Genomic DNA, 20,953 nt, shown 5'->3' with positions numbered 1-20,953 from the left:
GAGTTATTCAAGTAATAGTCTCATCTCCTTATATGTACTTGTGGATATGTGTTCACTCATCTCCTTATCTTAATGTGTCACATGCAGGGCTTGTTGTGTGTTGAATATTTAATGTCCATGTTCATCTTTGCGATTTCATTCAGTATTGAGTTGAACAGTTGAACATTCAGGTAGTCATTCTCCAGGACTGGACTTAGATACTCAACCTAGTATATCCCTTTTCCCAACACCTTCCTGCATCGTCAGAACATACTTAGAACTGAAGTCATTTGAAAACCAGAGGTCTGAAAACGAGTCCTCAGAGTTGTACAATTTATACACATTACAACAATTGTGCACTTATGAGCCTTGGTGGTCTGGACACTATGACATCATGCCTGCTACCAAAAATGGCAATTATTTATTGGGAATTAATAAAATTCCCTTTCCTGTAACACTGCGGTAACACGTGAATTTCCCCGTCGTGGGATCATTAGTTCTATTCTTCTTATTCTTCTTCTTCTATTAACAATGTGGTTTGTGTTTGGAGAGCTGATGGTGTGGTTAGTGTTTGGAGAGCGGTTCTCTAGCCTAAAAGGCTAAATATGCCTTATATTCTGTACATGCCGAAAAAAAATCTAAAGTATGAGACTGTGTCAAACTGTTATATTTTCTTTCCAAGTACTTTTCAAATTCAACCATTTCTGATGTGCAATAAATCAGAAACATTTAAAATGAGAATGAAGATAAATGAAGATAAATAATATTAATGAGCTATAATACTACTGCTTAGAAAAAAGATGTTTTCAGTATTTATTTTCAAAAAGATATATCACACAGCACAAAATGTTTGATGAGCCTCATCAGTAATATCAGCATATATAAAGAATAATAAATCGGTCCAATTTGACTCCATGTAGGGCAATGTTCATTCGGACTGGTAAACACCTAAAAAAGGCATCATCCCAGTAAGACCCTACAGTTGTCTTGTGCCACATTCTAATGGTTCCAGATGCCATACTGATGTAACTTTGGGTCTTTGCTGAGGTCTACATGAGAATTAGTCTTCCACCACAACTGGATCACTCATCATATCCTCCTCTTCGTCTTCTGAGTCCATGACCTCTGCCCCGTCTGCCTTTACCTCAACAAGAGGGTCGGTTGCTGTTCTTTTCACCCCTCTCTGTTTGGAGAGAGCTGAGGCGTAGCGGATGGTGTATATGTTCCAGTCACAGCTAGAATGGGGGAAGAGAAAAGAGCTCTGGTTTAGAAGTTACTTAAGGACCTGGGTCAGCCAAACAATTCAGTACATCCTCTTCCATGGATCACCACCTTTTCGTGGTGGAGGGTTTTGCGTGCCTACATGATCCTAGGAGCTAGGTTGTCAGAGGGAAATGCCCCCAGTAGGTGATGGGCCAGACAAAGAGGGATTCACAAAAAAACCCAATGAAATTTACAAATAGCAAGACCCCAGATATCCTTATCCAGATCAGGGTTACAGGGCTCGGTCAGGTAACCTGGCGAGTGCCTGGTGGCCGAGTCTTTACCCATGGGGCCCGGCCGGGCACAGCCTGAAAGAGATACATGGATCTCTCTCATGGACCCACCACCTGTGGCAGAGGTAGTACTAGGGGTCCTGTGCATTGTGGATTGGGTGGTGGCCGAAGACAGGGACCATGGCGCTCTGATCCTCGGTTACTGAAGCTGGCTTTTGGGACATGGAAAGGAATTTATTCATTTCTGGAGTTGCCCATGGTGAAAGCTGGACAGGGCAGGAGTGGGTTTACTCATAGCTGCCCGTGTGTTGGGGTTTTCCCCGGTAGACAAGAGGGTTGCTTCCCTGCACCATCAGGTTGTGGAACGGGTTCGGACTGTTTGTGCTTAGTACTCTGCCTTTTTAGAGTCCTTGGAGGGGATACTAGAAGGTGCCCCTTCTGGGGATTCCATTGTTCTGCTGGGGGATTTCAATGCTCACATGGGCAATGACAGTAGGACCTGGATGGGCATGATTGGGAGGAACGGCCTCTCCGATCTGAACCCGAGTGGTGTTGTTATTGGACTTCTGTGCTCGTCACAGTCTGTCCATACTGAACACCACGTTGGAGCAAAAAGGTGCACATTTGTCCTTTGTCACAGATTCTATTCATGGCCAGAACTTTAGGGACAGAATTTCTCGGTGTAGCCAAGTGGATTTAGTTGGGTGGCCCCAGGATTCCACGTCTCCTTTTTGTGGATGATGTGGTTCTGTTGGCGTCATCAGGCCAGGACCTACAGCACTCGCTGGATAATTTTGCAGCCGAGTGCCAGACAGCCGGGATGAGAATCAGCACCTCTAAAACTGAGACCATGGGACTCAGCCAGACATGGGAGTGCCCTCTCCAGGTCAGGAGTGAATCCTTGCCTCAAGTGGAGGAGTTCAAGTATCTTGGGTTGACAGGCCACTGCTCCTCTATGTAGAGAGGAACCAGTTGAGGTGGTTCGGGAATCTGGTCCAGATTCCCTCTGGGTGCCTCAGAGCACGTCCAACTGGGAAGAGACCCCGGGGAAGAACCAGGACATGCTAAAGAGATTATATCTCTCAGGTGTCCTGGGCATGCCTCGGTATTCCCCCAAAAGAGCTAGAAAAAGTGGAACGGGAGAGCGAAACCTGGGCTTCTTTGCTTAGGCTACTACCCCTGCGACCCGGATAAGCGGATGTAAATGGATGGATGGATGGCATCCAATGAAAGAAGGTGATCACACAAACAGTAATGGTGTCTAACTATTGCCAAAACCTGAATAAAGCCAGCCACTGGTCCACTTTATTGCCATTTCTCTGTGTTAGGTGTTCTATGGTGTATGTTAACGGAGAAGATGGACTCACAGTTTTGACAGGTCATCGTGGTGCCTCTGTATGCTCTTCAACAGCTGCTGAATGGTTGGGAGTATCGCTGATGACCTGTTAAGCAAATGTGCATGCCGTACATGTTCCATCAGAATCAAAATGAGCCAGAGGATCACAGAGGTGGTTATATGGTAAGAGTTTGCAGTGGGGAACCGTCAGGGCCCTCTACGCCCTCTCAGAGGGCCTAAAATATTCTTAAAACATTATATATATAATTATCTAATTTTATTTGATCTTACAGTTTTACAATCAACATCTAAAAAATTACAAAAATGTAAGCAAATAAATTATTCACCCATGTCTATTCAATCTGTGTTGGAAGGTGAGGGGTTTAGTGGAAGCCTGTGAGCCTGTGTCTCCCCCTATCAGCACTGTGATGCCCGCTGTTCGTTTACAGAGGGCCTGGCAGTTATAATTCAGCACAATACCACTTTCAAATGACAGTAAAATTGACCAATCATATCTTCCCTCTTAGTGGGCGGGCTTAACTGTATGATAATTTCCGCTGTGGCGATGCTAGCTGTCGTTAGCACCACCGCTAGTTAGTTTCGATTTAGTCCTTTGACGTCCTCATTTACATATTCCGCTTCCGAGAACCACGGAGCTGTGAAAACTTATTTTGTTTGGAAACTTATTTTGCTTAACAAGTTATCTAGTACAAATGTTATTGTTTATTGCGTTTCTAAAGCTATACTGTCATCTCGGTTTTTTCTTTATTCTTTATTGCAGTTTATTAGGAGAGGGAAAAAAATTTCGGGGGGGGGGGGGAGGAGGAGGAGGAGGTAGCGGTTTAATGGTCACGGTTCGCTACTGAGAGTTTGTATGTCGTTTCTAGTATATGGAGAAATGTTTACTCCACCTGTTCTTGAGCTTCTGTCCGTGTAAGGTGAGAAGGCTCTGGGCCCATGTGAGGTAGAACTGGAGGTGTCTGGACTTCTCCAGAGATGAGGCCACAAAGTCCAGCAACTTCTCCACATACACGTCTGGAAGTGAGCTGGATACCAGTTCCGCTAAAAAAATTAAAAACAAACCCAAAAACAAAAGCAGACAAGTTACACAAACATGCATCTAATGCTGTCAAACAAACTTCAAGCAGTGTCTAAAGAGGTTCTGTAATTGAACAGAGGTTTTATGACTAAGTACATACTGAAAGAATATAACTTAGACATACTTTGATCATAAGGCACAGACTCCAGCACTTCTCTAATTAAACCGGTCTCATTCAGGCGGAAAGCTAGCACAATTGCCGACGCCCATTCCTTCTTCTTCAGCTGATGACGTATGCTGACTGGTGTAACGTCCATGTCCAGGTCATAGGGGTCAAACACTAGCGAGGTGTCTAGAGAGTAGATGAGCAATCCTTCCGTGGAGGCTGCTGCCCAGCTGCGTCCTGATTGGAATGGAGGTATATCTCAGTGTGTTGGTAACAGACAGGCATCTCTCATTATTGATTGATTTACTCCAATTGGACCATAGGCATTTCCATAATACAATATAACTTAAATTTACAAGCTAATTAATCATTTTTTTATATTACCTAATATAAATTACATATGAATTCCTTCAAAAAATGTCCTGAGATCTTCATACAAAACTGCAAGCTTATCAAATAGCTGTAAATACATGTGGTTTAAATATTTACCTCTTCATTAGAAAAATTAAAAAACAACAACAAAACACATAGTGGAATAAACTACAACACTCCAAAAAGATGTAGATCACATGACCATGGTCTAAACTGAGGTTCTGGGCATTTCACACAATGCCGCAGTAAACAAAAAGCCAGAACTGGCCTGTAACCCGTTAAATCTTTAGAAAACTTTGGGAGATAAAAAAGGCCACACCATGTTACAATTCAACACTGGTGACCACAAGACACCATCAACTGAACTTTGTACCAAAATAAACAATCACAGTCAATGACCACATTAAGACCTGATGTTCACGAAGAACAAGAAAGTACATATTCAGAAGACACAGCAGCATCAGAACTGAACCTCAGAGGAGTGGGAAATGTCTTGTTAGACCCATACTGGTTCATCTACGGAGCCAGTCCACTTTGGTGTCAGGAGAACAAGCCACGAAATGAAGCATGAGGATGTGTGGCCAAAGTGTTCCTAGCTGGGAGTGCCTGGTACCCAATTAAAAATGTCTGAATAGCATGACAGCTCTCAACATCTTCTAGCATAATAATGGATAAGACACAAACCATCACCGTGTGGATACAAGAACACAACACATTTTCAGTGCTTCAGTGGCCTGAAGGGAATGAGGTGAATGAAGTGGAAATAGATGGAGACGGTCGTCCAATCTGCAGCACAATCACTTCTGCATGGTACAATATACAACCTGCATCACATATTCAGTATTTTGTATAATCCAGACCATACGAGAGGCCCAAAAGGGTAGTGAAAACATATATGTGACAAAATGCACAAATACACCTAACAAAGAGTAAACCTGTCTTGTATAAGAATCTAAGGATTACATACCAGTGGGGGAGAAGTGGAGAGAAGAGACACGAATCTCTGGCTTAAAGTGTCGGGAGCTCATATCGCCTGGGAGGGGGGGGGGGGGGGGGGGGAGAAAGTTTAATTTGCCACAAATAGATTACTTTTAATCTTGGATGACATTAGATCATTACTGCGGACTCTCTTTGAGAATTGATCACTTCTACTAATACCACTACCACCACTACTACTAATACCACTACCACCACTACTACTAATACCACCACCACCGCTACTACTACTACTACTTATACAACAATACACAGCAAGAGTGTGTTCACCTCGCTTGACTCCAGGCAGGCTGAGTTCCACTCCATCTCCATCTCCCGCACCCTCGTCCACAAGTGCCAGGCTACCAAACTCCGTCATCTTACGCCTGTCCAAGAACTCCTGACACAGTGACACGTGAGGGTTAAGTTACCAGTAAATTGGCATTTACAATACTCAGATGACCAGAACACCACACAAAGCCAAAGACAGAAAGATTTGCTTCCGACCATCACACAGGAGAGTAATACCACAGTAGAACACAAGTGATACAAGAAGAGCAACAAACAACCTGCACATGTCATTAACCCCTGTTGGTTGATAACAGATGGAACCGTACCTCCATAGCATCCAAGGACATGTTGCAGGAGATTTCAAACTTCTTCATGAGGATCTGCTCCTTGATGTTGTAGATGCACACAAACTTTGAGTGGCCACCAGCCAACATAGACTCACCGTCAGCAGAATAACACAGGCACGTGAAGGCCCTAATTACAACAGAATAGATAGGGGTGTCCATTTTACATGCCTGATGAATACATGCTAATAATGAAGGACATTACATATTTGGTTACTTTGTTGTTGTGTTTGGATAGACCTATTCAATCATGCCTTGGCACATCTGTAGATGTGTGTGCAAAGGATATACAAATCTTTTTGAAAATAATTACAGATTTTTTTAGTTAGTTTCACCCATCAGCTTATGTCAAAACTGTAGATTAAGACCACGATACCATGATATTTTTGGGCTAGAGAATCACACAGTGAATATTTCCATAGTATATAGTACATATTTCCATAGTACACAAGTCCCGACCACTGGAGTATGTTGAATGGTCTCCAGGATTTGGGTGCATGTCACCTGAGCTGATGTAGGCCTCAGCCACACTCACTTGCCCTTGGCAGACTGCTTGGCTGTGATCTTCTCCGTCTCTTTGCGACCCATCTGCAGGTCGTGGCGGCCGACGATGGAGGCGATCTGCGTGGCCGCCTGAGGGTTCCAGAAGGTGATCTCGCCGTCCAGGGTGGCCACCGCCAGCTCCTGGCCATCTGGACGATACGTCACCGCCAGACCTTCCCGGGAGGGAGAGGGCCCCATGTCATACAGAAAAAAATTCTCCCACACCCTTCCTATTCTCCAGTCGACAATTCTCAACAATTCTCCATCAATATTCTGATTCCCCCACACAATATTCTGATTCTTTTGTTCCCATTCTGGCTTATTGTTTTCACTGGTTCTCCTCCATGTTTAAACACCAAGGTTTTCCTGCACTACATACAAGCAAGTTGACTATAATTTCAAAAACAAAAACATGAGAAACAAGAGCCTGTGCCTCAGGTGAGATGGTCCCTTTACCATCAGAGTTGAGGCGGAGCAGCTCCCTGGTCTGCCAGCTGTCACGCATGTCCCACAGTCTAACTGTCTTATCCCAAGACACGCTGGCCAGCACAGACTGCACCGGGCTAAAACACAGGCAGCTCACGGGACCCTCGTGGCCACTCAGCACCTGCTCACACACACACACACACACACACACACACACACACACACACACAAGGTTACACAGCTGGACATCACTGCCAAAAATTGACATACTGCATAAAGGATGTGTACTGACTCATGGGTAATAAGAGCCATTTCAAATTTGTGCTTTGCTCTTACTAGGATTTAATAATTTACCTGAACTACAGACACAGTCAGTAAGTGCTCAGTTACAAGACGATTTTCAAACTTAGTTAACAAAAATACATACAAACGTGTTACATCAACATGTCATTAAATGCACACTTCATTTTGAAAAGATAATGTTGCCAATAAGCAAGCCTTTCCACATTACTGGATACATCTGCATTCAAAAGGTGAAACATTATTTTAAATAAAATGAGTTCGGACAGACCTCCAACAGACGTCCTGTCTGCATGGACCAGAGGAAGATCTCGAACGAGTCCTGGGATCCGGCACACACCAGCTCGCCACTCACATCTGCCGCCAACGAAGAGAACTGAGTCGGCCGCGGAGACGTCATTGTCCGGAAGTTACGGTATCTGAGGAGGAAACCCGGAAAAAGTTGCAAAAGTTCCACACGGCCTTATCAGACTACAAAGTAGAGATGGGACCGATCCGATACAATATCGGTATCAGGGCCGATATTGACATAATTTAACGTATCGGATATCAGACGAACGTGGCCGGTCCACTTACCAATCCATTTTACATGGGATGTTTATTTCAGTTTTGTGTTTTAAATATTTGATATGAAAGACAATTATTGTTTGTATATGCCTTTGGAATGCATGTGTGTACTCTTCTAAGTACTGTGTCTATTTCAGCCTCATTATGTAACCTTAAACATAATACCAATGATAATAAACTAAAGAGCCCTTATATCGGTATTTGTATCGGTATCGATATCGGTATTGGCAGTTACATATCGGTATCGGATTGGAACTGAAAAATACTGGATCGGCCCATCACGACTACAAAGCCCACAATACCAGAGAGAAAACCTCAAAGCTCATGCAGGCTAAATGGTGCCTGGCTCGTGCACTACCTGTGCAGATCGAAGGCGCGCACGGTGCCGTCCAGCGAGGAGCTGAGCACCACTGTGCCGCTGCCGGTGAAGGCCACGCCCGTCACGCTGCTCCTGTGCTCCTGGAACGTGACGAAGCACAGCCCACTGCTGCAGTTCCACACCTTCACCTGAAAACCAGTCGCTTCCGTTACCCACATGTCCTGTACGAATTAAACTTTGTTCTTCTAAACACAGACTGCGAGAAGCTAGAATGCAAAGGGGGAGGTGGGAGATGGGGGGGGGCTCACCTTCCCATCATCCCCTCCGGTGGCGAGGTACTGTCCATCAGGAGAGTAGGCTAGAGTAGCCATGTTGTTGAAGTGGCCTTGTTGCTTGAAAACATAGGACTCACTCTGCCACTCCCAAACCAGCAACTGACCAAGACCTTGAGAACCAAGAACGCATTTCAACTGCACATGCTCAGTGTACATACACTTCTACATCAATACTAGGTTTTTAGAGGCTGTACCTGAACAACCGAAGCCAATCCAGTCTCCAGTGGGGTTCATAGCTATAGCGGAAATCCTCTGATCTGAAATGCTGAGGTTACATGAGCACAAAAAGTTTAGAAAACACTAATTACATTACTATTCAACACAGAAAAAAAAAATCCAACTGCGAAGTTACAATTTGTCAAGAGACATCATTTAGATGGAGGGTGAAAGGATGAGCAGCTGTGATTGAACATGTGTGACAGTCACCTGAGTGAGTGAATGAGGTCAAACTCAGGCAGCTCGTGGAGGTAAAAGGCTCCTGAGGCAAAGCCGGTGACCAGGATGTGCGTGCTCTTGTGGAAGGCAGCAGCCGTCAAGTTGTTGAAGTCGCCCTCCTTGTTGAAAAAGTGTCTGTTGCAAAAAGAGATTCATGAGTCTGATGAGTCTTCAATTTCAAATGTGAAAAGTTAGTTCAGGCAAAAAAAGAATAAAATCCAGATTAAAAACCAGAAACAAAGACGGTATTCCTTCTGTGAAAAAGACCCGTTTGCCTTCTATGAGCATTTCAAAATACCAACCTTTGACAAATTTATGTTAAAAGACAAACTCAACTATTTTTTTCATTATTTGTTTTAATGATGTGGGCAGACACTTACTTGCTTTTTTGCTTGTAGCGGACGTTTCTCACACCTTCCACTTCTTCAGGCGCGTGTTCACTGCCTCTAATCACCTCTCCCCTTGGCTCCCCGTCTTCTCCCATTACTTCCACAATCTCATCCTCCTCATCAACTTCTGCCTCAGTTCGCCTCTTCCTCTCCTCAGCCATCTTCTTTCGCTCTGAGTATTTGGGGCCCTTACGTAAGCCATCGAGCTCCGTGTCGCTCTCCCACACGCAAAGTGTGCCGTCTCGACTCACGGTGTACAACTGTGATAGAACCGATATAACCAACGTGTCGGTGTGTGTTCGATGGGTGGTTTACAGTCGTCTAATGAAATAACACTACTGTTTATCTACAGAACAATAGTTAATAAAAAATTAAACCATTAAAGAGATCCTTGGTAAAATCAGGAGATGCTGAAAACTTACATCCAGACTGCCTTTCTCGAAGAAGCAGCCCACAATGACGTCTTTGTGGCCGCCCAAAGAGTAATAGATCAGATTGGCCCATCGTTCTGCCCCAAACACCCATGTGGTCATGTCTTTGCTCCCCACAGCAAAGCACCTGAGGCAGTAGGGTAAGAGAACATGAAGCTGCACCTTTCTTATTCAGCCCACCAAGGAGCAAACGGCACTGAGGCAACAGACACGGAGAATGGTGAGTACCGAGTCCAGAGCACTGGGTTAATTACAGTCACTTTTATGGTACTTTTGCGCCAAAACACTTATCTGCCTATATTCTAAAAGAACTTCAGTTAACCTCATTTGCATAATGATTATTGACACTATTAACATTACAAAGCTAAATTAAGGAATAACAACAACGTGAGCGACTAGCAGTATTGACCAGCTAAGCTACAGTCCCATACTTAGAATCTTCAGTCCAGTCAATACAGGTCGTCTCATCGTAAGGTCCGTAGTAACTCTTGTCCAGAGCAAACGCATTGAATTCTCTGTTCTTTCCAGGGGCGTGGTACATCAGGGCCACATTTTCTTTAGTGACCACAAACTTCCTGTAAAGAGTAAACAAAATAACACATGTGATATGTTGCAATTTCAATAAGCAGGTATAGGGGGAGGAGGTAGGTAATGAGTGAGTGTTAGCAGCTACTGACCTGCCGTCAGGTGAGAAGCAGACACTGCTAACAGGTTTGTGAAAGTGATGATGGTAAAGTTCTGCCCGAGTAATCAAACTGACCAACACTACTGCTCCATCTGCAATACAAACGATTTAACATTAGAAACCATCCGTGTGTAACGAAGCAAATGAGAACACGCATCTTGTATAGTCTTCTATTGGAATCACAAATTACCTCGATTACTGCATCTTTAAATGAGATACACTAAGCGGGTCATTATTAGTTACCTTCATCAACAAGTATGGCCAGATTTCCATCAGGCGAGAGGCCGACACAGGCGATATTCTTCTGGGTGCTGACTGGCAACGTCTCGGACTTGTTGCTGAAATAAAGGAAGCATCACTGTTAATAAAGGCTGAGGTCACATCATTTAGAAAAGATGCACAAGAGAGAACGAAGAGCAAATGAAACGCGTCGCTCGAGGGTTACATTTATTCTCCATCGGACGACAGACACTTACTTTTTAAGATCAAATACTGAGATGCGATTTCCAACAGGACTGATGACTGAATTGCCATCTTTGGAGAAGGAGAGGTTGCCGTGTCGATAAACAGCCCCCAGCAAGTTAGAAAACTGTGGAATCGTGATGTAAGAAATGTCATCTAAATATATCTTCAAAATGTGTAGTTACCAGTATGGCAAGCTAATATTGAATAGCTCAGCTAGCTAACGTTTATAAGTTCTCATCTCCATCTCCAACTGCGTTCAGTTGCTAACCTTACTAGACAATAAAATGAGCATGTCAAAACTGTCACATACATACCTTGTACGCAAACTTCATTTTGGAATAACGTTTAATACTTCATATTATTTGCCACAAAACCTAATGTACACATGCATTGAAAGCTACTGTTTCTGAAACGAGAAGAAGCACATGTGTAACCTACGAATAGTGTTTCCGGTTCAGACATTTCAGGCAAAATAAAAGACATTTACTTTTTTCTCCAATATGAAATAACTCTCATCATACGATACGTTTTCTACAGCTATACCAAAGCGTTTGGTAGACGTATAAATGTATTTTGACATAAGCAGTATAATGGACGTTATTCAAATGTGTATAAAGTCATGAAAATGGCTGCAACAACAAAAGTGACTAATTGTATACACGCTATGAAAAAAGGTAGCTAAAATATTTTAATCCAGCCTCATAAATACAGCGAAAAATCAGAGAAAATTAAAATTAAAATCTAAGATAATTTATGCGTCTAGATTAGACGTTTAACACCTCAATAGCCACAAGATGGCGTCGTGGCACATGCTGATGTCGGTATAACTTCAAACACTGGTTAGTTACGAAATATTTTTGTAAACCTTTAAACAAGCTCATTCTATATACTTGAATGCATGCATACACATTGACAAATCAAACTTTTAATAGTATTTTTGGCGCGCCGTGTGAATTCTGTCTTCCTCGTTTCAAGGGGAACTGTGTAGTGACGTAACGGTCTGATTTGCATATCGCCCTGTATATATTTGACGCTTGCGCATTGGCGCGCCACAGTGCTGCGACGTAGAGTTGACTGAGATTGCAAACGCTAACCTGTCTACCTAGGTAAGTCTCATCAGGTTTTTATTAATCAATTATCATATTCGTCATGCAAATAAAAATGTTTTAACTGATTTTTTTTTTAAATGGCTGTCTGCCTTATCTTTCTGGACTAAAGGCATTTTGGCCTCTTCTATTTTTGAAGATTTTATTGAACAGGACGTGTGTGAATGATCAAAGAGTACTTAATGTAAGGCGCGGTAAACACGAAAGAAAATCATAGATCATTTTTTCCTTTTTTGTGTGTGTGTGTGTGAGAATCAAACGGGCTCGCAGTCTGTTTCCTTTGTTACGCGCCTTTGTGTTGCACACACTAATGTATGAACGCTTCATGCAACTGATGCGTGTAAATGGTAGAATATAGTGAAATAACTGGCATCTGTGCAGCACAGCAGCTTGGGAGTATGATAGCAACGTAAAAGCGCTGTGGTGCGAGATAAAGGAGGTTGGGCGGTGGTTCCAGCAAGCGCACGTATTCTTCTTGATTCGCTGGGACTTGGCAGAGTCGAAAATCTTTGTGCAAGCACGTGGAGGTCCACAAAATGCCTGCACATTTTATATAACCCATGCAAAATATTTAACTGTTTCATCGCAGCGTTTAGTCATTGGCTTTTTAATTCGTCTTTGCACCCTTGACGTGGGTAGTCAGTCGCGTGGTCGTGAACGTTTATTAAAAAAAAATGACGCCATTCAGAAAGGGTGCGGTTTTGTTCACTTGTGTGAAGCAATGATCAGCGAAATAAACGGGATGTGATGCAAATCGCTGTCGCCACTGGTTGTTCCTGAACAAAGGCTCTCGATATCTTCATTGCCACATGCAGTTTTAGGGAGTGCTCTGAGCGGTCTGAGGGTTTTTCAGACAAAGGGAAGAGGGGGGGAGAAAAAAAAATCACTTCTTGTCTTCCAACAGACACTCAACAATCATGTCTGACAAGCCCAACCTGGAAGAGGTCACCAGCTTTGACAAGACCAAGCTGAAGAAGACCGAGACTCAGGAGAAGAACCCGCTACCATCTAAAGAAAGTAAGACTGTTGGGCAATAGTACATGAATTTAAATTAATATTATATTGTCAAGTGGTGCCAGAAAGACTGACCGGATGTTTGAATCATCTTCATGCATTATTCATATGTGCAGTGCACAGAAATGCGAACAGTGCTAAATTGAAATGGGGCGTATGTTCTGATTGTTCTCCACCTCCCTCCACAGCCATTGAACAGGAGAAGCAGGCGACGTCGTGAAGACCCTGGTCTCCCACACGCACTGTGCACAACCCCCTCCCTGCATTGCCTTCTTTTCATTCACTTTTAGCTGTATAACTTTGTAACCGAAATGTTGAAAGAATAACAAACAAACAAATGTTGGAAAAAAAGAGCCAAAAGCTGCCACCAGTGTTGGATGGAATTGAAATCACCCTCCACCAACAGCCTGAAGAACCCTGCCCTCCTCCTCTCCAACACAGCAGAGATGCTTCAGACTCGTGGAGCATGTAGCTTGGAACCATCCAGTAACCATGGCGGGCCACTTGATGGTGGCCTAAGCTATTGGCATAGATTCAGAAAAGGGCAAAGGACAAGGGGGTGTGGCCATGGAATGTGGATGTTCCCAAATTTATCAACCTGTTGAGGCGTGGCTTTGTCAACATGTGACCTGCTCACCAATTTGAGGCATTGCTTTCCTATTTTTTTTTTTTTATTTTTTTTTTTATTATTTTTTTTTTTTTTTTTTGAGTTTTACGATAATGCACAAGATTTGCTTTTTATGTTGTCAGTGATTAACACCTTGTTAGCGCTGCCTCAGGCAAATGCTTGTTGACCAAGAGGAAGAGAAGGTGGGGTCGATCTAGATCTGCGAAACGCTCCTAAGGAACTTGAGGGATTTTGTTTTAGTTGATTGTGCCCTGTTAGTGTGGATTTGGGGTAGCTTTTGTGTTGCGCCCTCTGTTGGTCGTCTTATGGAAGCTGTCATTTCTTGAAATGAATTCCATGTGGTCGCTTTCAGCTGTAGATCAACTTTGTTTTTCTTGGTTTTCGTAAACTCAGCAACCATGTTATTTTGCCACAAACTGTTATCAATAATGGAAAACAAATGTTGTAATAAAAAACACCTTTGTTATCAAATGTCTCTCTTGACCATTGTTGTACATTTTTGTCTGGCTCTCGATGTGAATTTTTGCAAATGGTGTACAAGATGAAGGTAATCTTATATTGACAAACCTCTTAATCGCACAATAAATTTAGAGACTTGCTTGGATGCCTTCTGATTAAGTGTAATGCAGTTCAGGTGGGATTAGTTTTGTAGGTCTCTTAATTCATTGCAGTCTGTCCTGATGGCTGGTGGTGTGGTGTCCTGAGCTCTCACTAAGGGGCTTACTCACAGGAGGTGACTTGGCACTTTGACCATCCAATTAGCTTGCAGGATCTCCCATGCATGCTGGGAGATTCAAAGCCCGATTCCCTTGGCTAAGATTGGCATTTGCCTTTTGAGGTCTTTCAGATATTACCAGAATCTATTTTTCTTCAAATTGGCCATCTGTGATTAAGGGTGAATACAATATTATGCATTTATACGGCATACCTATAAATCTTGTCTGTGTAACATTTTGAGAGCTTATGTTGACACATGGTCATTTTTAATGTCAACAGGGTTATCTGAGGTGTGCAGTAGTGCATACATAAAGCAAATGCATCTTGAGGTCATCTAATGCACTGTGCTGTTTCATGCACTACATTATGCACTGAGCCATTATCATGATGTAAGATGCTTTTTCTGCTCTGTAGTGCACAGTTAATACAGTCTGATACAGCTAGCTCTGCAATTATTGTACATGTTGGTGTAATTGGATTCTTAAAAGTAAACAAGTCGTAAGTAAATTGCCACTAATATGGTGTTAATCTGTTGCACAAGTGCAGTTGTGCTGGGAGTTTCATGCCGGGATGCGTTTTGTGTTTGTGCTTCCCGTGTCATGCATCCATAAAGGCAGAAGGGTTATTAAAGGCCTTTTGCATGTACGAGTTTGTGTCTTGTACCCGTTCACACACAAACCAGCTCTCTTCTCGCACCTCCCCCCTAACAGGGAAGATCCTGATTAAAGATTCCTAGCCCTCGGCAAGCTCCTTGGTCGTCCAAATCAAATAGCCCGTGGGTCCATAGCAGGTGTGCTCCTGCTAGTGAAGACAGAAGAGGCAAGAGATCTGGGAGATGCTTCTGTTCTGAAGTCGGACAGGTCCAGGCTTGCCTGCAGAATTCCACAGCAGTCAGCAGTGAGGAACAACATGCATTGTATCTGCTCCCTTGAGCCCTGGTCAAATAGTTTCAAGAACTACAAATGGACGGCCTTGGTGAGTTGCAGAACGATGCATTGTTTCGGTATTCCACCCTTTCCTTATTAAGTTATAAACAACACTTGTATTATCCAGCTGAGCTCCAGCTAAACTCACTAAAGAACCGAGCGGATCCTTCTAGTAGTTCCGGGTCTTATGGGCATGGTCGAGGCGGGTGAAGTAGGCTGGTGTTCAGTGGCGCCGTGCGTCCACCGCTGCCCTGCACCGATCAGTTCAACGTCCTGACTGAAGTCGATGGGAAGCCATTCATCTTTTCACGGCCCACTGCGCATGGCACTGTGGGTCACTGCCCCTTCATATGTTTTGACCTAAACTGTCACACGAGGTCAAGGTTTTGAGATACTTCTTTGATTTTGCTAATGCGGTGTTGGCAGACGTCTAGATCAAACTGCAAGCTGATCAAATATGCTATGACATTCAGCGTAATGTACAAAATAAATTGCGCAGAATCATTGCTTTAACTGCCGTCGTCATTTCTTTGGGACTGAAACGTAAGCGTGTTCCATAAAGGACACTCCTCACAGCCGCCTGTCAGTGTAACTGAAATGCGAACAATTTAAGCTATTGCTCTCCGCAGAACAGTCCATCTGTTGCTCATGATGCCGTGCTAAATTAGCCGGGGTAAACACAGCGCCAAGCTCCTGTTTCCATGGTAACCCCCAAGGCTGCATCACCTCCGAAGTCACTTCTACTGCAGATCTGTGACCACACTGTCTCTCACTCCAAAAGGAAACTTAACTAGGTCCGTTGCCTGTCGTTGGAATGATAAAACCCGATTTCCTTCTCACCACAAAACCTGCTTTGTCAGTGTCTCAAATAATAATTTACATCTCCATCATTGCTCATTGGATTAGGGCGCATTCGTTTCTGTATCAGATCAGTAGTCTCTCAGACGTGCGTTCGCATATGTACTGTTCCTAATCTGAGAAAAACGGATGCAGGCAGAGCCGGATTCATGCATGGTGCATGTGAAACAATGACCATCAGTGAAAAAGCTTTTAATAAAGAAAACACTACATCACACTAAATTATAACACTCCCCACTCGGATGATTTTGTAGCTTTGAACTATAGTGTGTCATCTGTGTTACAGTGGTTTGTTCTGTCTTCATCTAGAGGTTTTTATACAACAGACTCCATCTGTGCTGTGTGAAGGAGCAACTGCAAACACAACAGGCTCACACGCTTCCAGATCGCCGTGAACACACCGAGTACGGATGTGATTTAAGGCAGCTGTGCGTCACGCAGCAGACAAATAACAGCGGAACACAAAACAAATGTAATCAGTAAAACACACGTAAAACAACACAAAAAAATTAACAAAATAAACAATGTGGGGAAAACAGAAGAAATGAACATATTGTATAGAAGATTGTGCTGATTGTGTTACAGTTAAACATGATCTTCAGCCTAGGTCTCCAAGACCCGTATTCAGAAGTACACTTGCTCCTTTTATAACTACAAGCCTTCTACAGTCCTCTGGCCTCCTGGTGTGCCTAGCCAATTTGAGGGGCTTTGGTGATGCTCTATAACTTCATTACGAATGTGAGAAAGCTGTTGTTGTTCCACAGGCCACACCCCCATGCCTGCTCCTTTCAATTAGCCCCGCCCACACCCAGCAACATTCGATGGAACAGCTGTAGGACAGTGTTCCAGGAGGTTTAATGCACTGACTGACAAGAAAGGGCGATCGATAATGTGGGTTGGGCATGCTGAAGATTCTGAGGCCTCTAGCGAAATCAGCTCAGTGTGTCTGTGGGTGGGTTGGTGATTGCGCATGAAAGTGTGTGTGTGTGGGGGGGGGGGGGACTAGGGTGTGGGCACTCTCATGTTACTTGGTCTGAAGTAAATCTCAATCTCCTACTTTTTCATTTGACTATTTTGTTGTGACATTGTTTTACTCCTAAAGATGTCACACTATGAGCTAAAACAAACACGGGTTTTAATAACTGGATGTTAGTAATTCCAGCGAACATTGCCTACTGCTAATCTAAGTTTTCATATATTCATATGACACATTGTTTGGTTGAAGCATCCCTACAAATTAATTCTTACAGTCACATCTCGTTGCCTGCATTCATATCACTAATGAAACTTTCATTAATTGCAGAGACTGTGGGTGGGTGTGTGTGTGTGTGTGTGTGTGTGTGCGTGCTTGTTTTAAATCCGATGACACACATAGCTCTGGCTGCACTGACCTTTGTTCACGGTGAACAAAATGAAGGCTTGGTGCTTCGCTGCTTCCTTGAACGGTTTTTGAGGCCACGTTATGGAATTTCCCTCCTTTGTATAGCTTCTCTACGCAAAACTTAAACATCCCTTTACAGCGACAGCGTCATGAGAACGTGTAGGTGTGTGTGAGAACATTTGTACTGACACTCTCTTCATGCTTGTCGAGGACAGCCGTTGCATTGTGTGCTATGACCCCTATTAATCATTCTGAAACTGAAGCTCGGAACCATGACAGAACCGCCGTCATTTGACGCTTTCAAAAGAGCCGGTGGCCCCAACAGCCTGTCTGCAAGAGTGGGAGACTGGCGCTTTAATTACCTGTTAGCTGTTTAATAGCAGTGCCTGAATCAGTCCTCACATGGGAGGATAAGGCTTTAATTAGAGCTGTGCATTAGGCAGACGGCGTACTTTGTCACACGTGATGCACGGCCTTTGATCAGCGCCGTCACCGGGAAAAGGCTGCAGCCACACCCAGAATCTGTGCGAATCTGGTTCAGCTGTGTTAGAGCTGTTCACTGGGCCTCAGTACATCAAACTGCTGCAATGTTTCACAGCTCCAGTTAGAGAAGAGTTTTCTAAGACGTGTTTGCATATTTTCATCCAAAGGGCGCGTGATTGGTGGAGACTGGGTTCATTATTGGCTCTGTCCTCTGAGGTACGAAAAGATGATTTAATGGGAGTGAACTGGGCCAAAATATGGGCCACGGTTAAACTTATGTTTGCATGCAGACAGTCAGACAATCAACACCCCCTGAAACAGCTTTACAGTATTGGCAAAACAATAACAAATAATTAGGGAGATGGCTGACTAATAGGTACTGAACATGCCTGAGCAGATCCCCAAAGGTAAAGCAATTTGTCATTTGCAACACGCTAAATGCTTCACATTTAGTCTTTAGTGTGTGGATTAAGCTTGATCCTCTCGTAGGCTTTAAATTGATATCTCATCCTTTGCTTAAGCTTGAATGTGCAAGTTTGTTTGCAATAAAACTTCTCTATCGCATTCCAGGAATAAGAAAATGCCATCTAAGTTTGGCATTCTGGCTGAATGGCCTAGCATGGATCCATGTGGTTTTACTTACAATCCACTGGTACATAGACAGAAGCTTCTCAGTATCACATTCATGCTCTTGCTAGTAAACGATTCAGCCTGGCCATTAAGCCCAAGACTTAGCAGTGCAAATAGCAAAGGACTATTTTGTTTGCTTAGTTCCTTTAAACGGAATGGTGCATATTATGTGAGTTAAGAACACATGCCTCTATTAGTTAAAACTGATAGCATTTTTATATGTTGGACCTGCAGAACATTGCTAGTCCGGGAGTGAATAATGATAATGCTACTTTAATGTGTGAGATGTGTTCAGTGTTGTGGTTATGGCCTCAATGAACACCATCACTCCGGGCATGCAAGACAATCCTCAACGAATCCTTAGTCTTATAGGAAAACCTTACTGATGATGCTTCTGTTGTTCAGTATTTAGGAGTTTGCTCAGCTACTTGGGATGGAGTCAAGAGATCCAGTGAACCAAAGTGCAGAGGAATATCAAAAAATAGTTTTTGCTTAAAGTGTAATGCAATAGATATAATGGGACTATCATCTAGGGTTTTAAAGATCTTACACCAGAAAAGTTATGGTTAAGTGACTGATCTTCCAGAGTCATGTAGACAACAAACACCAACGAACACCAGCGAACACCAACAAACACCTATGAACCAATCAAAGCTGAGTTTTACAGCCCACAGAGGACATCTATAAGGTTTAGGATTCATTGAGGATTGTCTTGTGTGCCTTGGGTAATTGTGTTCATTGGTGTTCATTGGCATACATTGTCAATGTCTTTGATAGTTTGCTCGTTTTTTAAAATAATGGCAGCAACAGGAACATTCCTTCAGTGAAACCTAACTATAGCACAGGGGAAACAGTTGACGAGGTTTACTGGATACGTAAAAAAACACATGAAGTAGGCAAAAGTTGTACAAGTGAAAGTGGTCATGCTTTCTCGGGTTCAATTTGGGACTTGTATCAAAGGTTAAACTACCAGAGGAAGAAAGAGATACAGTCAGTACATTAACTGACTACTCAGAAATGGGAAGAAAAAACGTACAAAAAAATTACAAAAAATGTGTGCTTCAGTGCAACGAGATTCTGTTATTACTGCAAGAAAGACCATCAGGGAATGTTTTCACTATTTTTTTCCATGGTGGCACAAAGACAGGAAGTGGCACTGCTCCAGATCCAGCTGGTTGTGTTCATAGCCTCAGAATAGAGCGACCACCAAACAAGATTCATGGGGGGGTCAAGACTACGACGCTGCACATTTTTTGGTATGCACTGTCCCACTCAATGCTAGTGGGGGATCGCAGGAAAGCCACACTGTAACTCGACAGTGGAATTCTCTAAAACACTGGAGAACTGGACTGGTGCCCAATCAGAACGCAGAGCTGAGGTCTGAATGCAAGACCCCGCAGTGGGAGGAGTAAGGATGTGCGTTTGGGGCCTTGTGGTGGTCTGGCTGCATAAGAGAGAGAGACACAGCCACAGCCTAAATCCAAGAAATATAAACTGGCTAATAAATTGGTTAAGTGTATATCATTCGTAAACACCAGAGTCAAAACATTTTGGCTTATAGCAGTTTTAATGAGCAAAGAATACATCCAAAAGGCTATACAGTTTCTGCGCGCGCGCGCACACACACACACACACACACACACACACACACACACACACACACACACACACACGTGGTTAGAACGGAAAATGGACACTGTGTTATACATAGACTTATTGAAGCCAAAACACGTCAAACAAAGGGGCATTTCCCCTGACTCCATCAGTTTGGAAGGAGTGCTCCTACTAGAGGTATCACAGACATGATCTGTAATCCCGTAGACGTGTTCGCGCAGCAGCGGGGAGATGCTATCGCCCGCGCAAGCTTGTGGAGGCATGCGCACGCACATCTCGTGCGGTCTTCCGGAATGCCAAGGTATGTATGAAACTGCAAAACAGGTGTTATTTTGTCTGGGGAAGCACAAATCCCCTTACTGGTACGTGGCATGCGGAAAAGATCGCAACTTACAGCATGCATGCAAAAAAGGGGTTTCTGCCTTATCAGTCGTAATCCTGTTTAATCACGTGCAAGTGTGGTTGTCATCGCGTACACTATCCGAACTGCAGCGTACCTGGAGCATCTGTGATGCTGCGTGCTCTCTGGTGCGCTCGGGATGCTGCAGCTTTGACTCACGTTGCCGAGGAAACAAAAGAAGTGCTGGATCAAGTTCTTTCTTTCTTTTTTTCTCAATGGGAGTGTGTTCAGGAAGACCTCAGAGAAGAGGCACAAGAGCAATGCAACAGAAGTGGAGTGTACTGCGTCGTATTGATGGCTTAG

The 20,953-nt window shown here is 43.5% G+C and overlaps 2 protein-coding genes across 2 annotated transcripts; one reads left to right on the top strand and one right to left on the bottom strand.

Moving 5' to 3' along the window:
* Window positions 1-779: 779 nt before the first annotated feature.
* On the bottom strand, window positions 780-11,332 carry pwp2h (PWP2 small subunit processome component). The gene is made up of 21 exons (XM_076983517.1): window positions 11,208-11,332; window positions 10,905-11,017; window positions 10,672-10,766; window positions 10,421-10,520; window positions 10,175-10,318; window positions 9,735-9,870; window positions 9,304-9,572; window positions 8,920-9,058; window positions 8,683-8,758; window positions 8,462-8,598; window positions 8,193-8,341; window positions 7,539-7,686; window positions 6,998-7,148; window positions 6,534-6,714; window positions 5,981-6,128; window positions 5,655-5,763; window positions 5,356-5,421; window positions 4,035-4,253; window positions 3,723-3,873; window positions 2,843-2,917; window positions 780-1,214 (listed from the first exon to the last, which is right to left on the bottom strand). Exons 1-21 carry the CDS (start codon window positions 11,223-11,225, stop codon window positions 1,040-1,042), a joined length of 2,799 nt encoding a protein of 932 aa, XP_076839632.1. The 5' UTR covers window positions 11,226-11,332; the 3' UTR covers window positions 780-1,039.
* A 541-nt stretch (window positions 11,333-11,873) lies between these two features.
* Window positions 11,874-14,116, top strand: LOC143484674 (thymosin beta-11). Its single transcript, XM_076983530.1, has 3 exons — window positions 11,874-11,999; window positions 12,904-13,016; window positions 13,202-14,116. Exons 2-3 carry the CDS (start codon window positions 12,917-12,919, stop codon window positions 13,231-13,233), a joined length of 132 nt encoding a protein of 43 aa, XP_076839645.1. The 5' UTR covers window positions 11,874-11,999; window positions 12,904-12,916; the 3' UTR covers window positions 13,234-14,116.
* Window positions 14,117-20,953: the final 6,837 nt, after the last annotated feature.

This window comes from Brachyhypopomus gauderio, chromosome 20 (assembly GCF_052324685.1).
Source record: "Brachyhypopomus gauderio isolate BG-103 chromosome 20, BGAUD_0.2, whole genome shotgun sequence".
Lineage (NCBI taxonomy): Eukaryota > Metazoa > Chordata > Actinopteri > Gymnotiformes > Hypopomidae > Brachyhypopomus > Brachyhypopomus gauderio.
The sequence above is the reverse complement of the archived record's forward strand: the minus strand, read 5'-3'. Positions and strand labels throughout refer to the sequence as shown.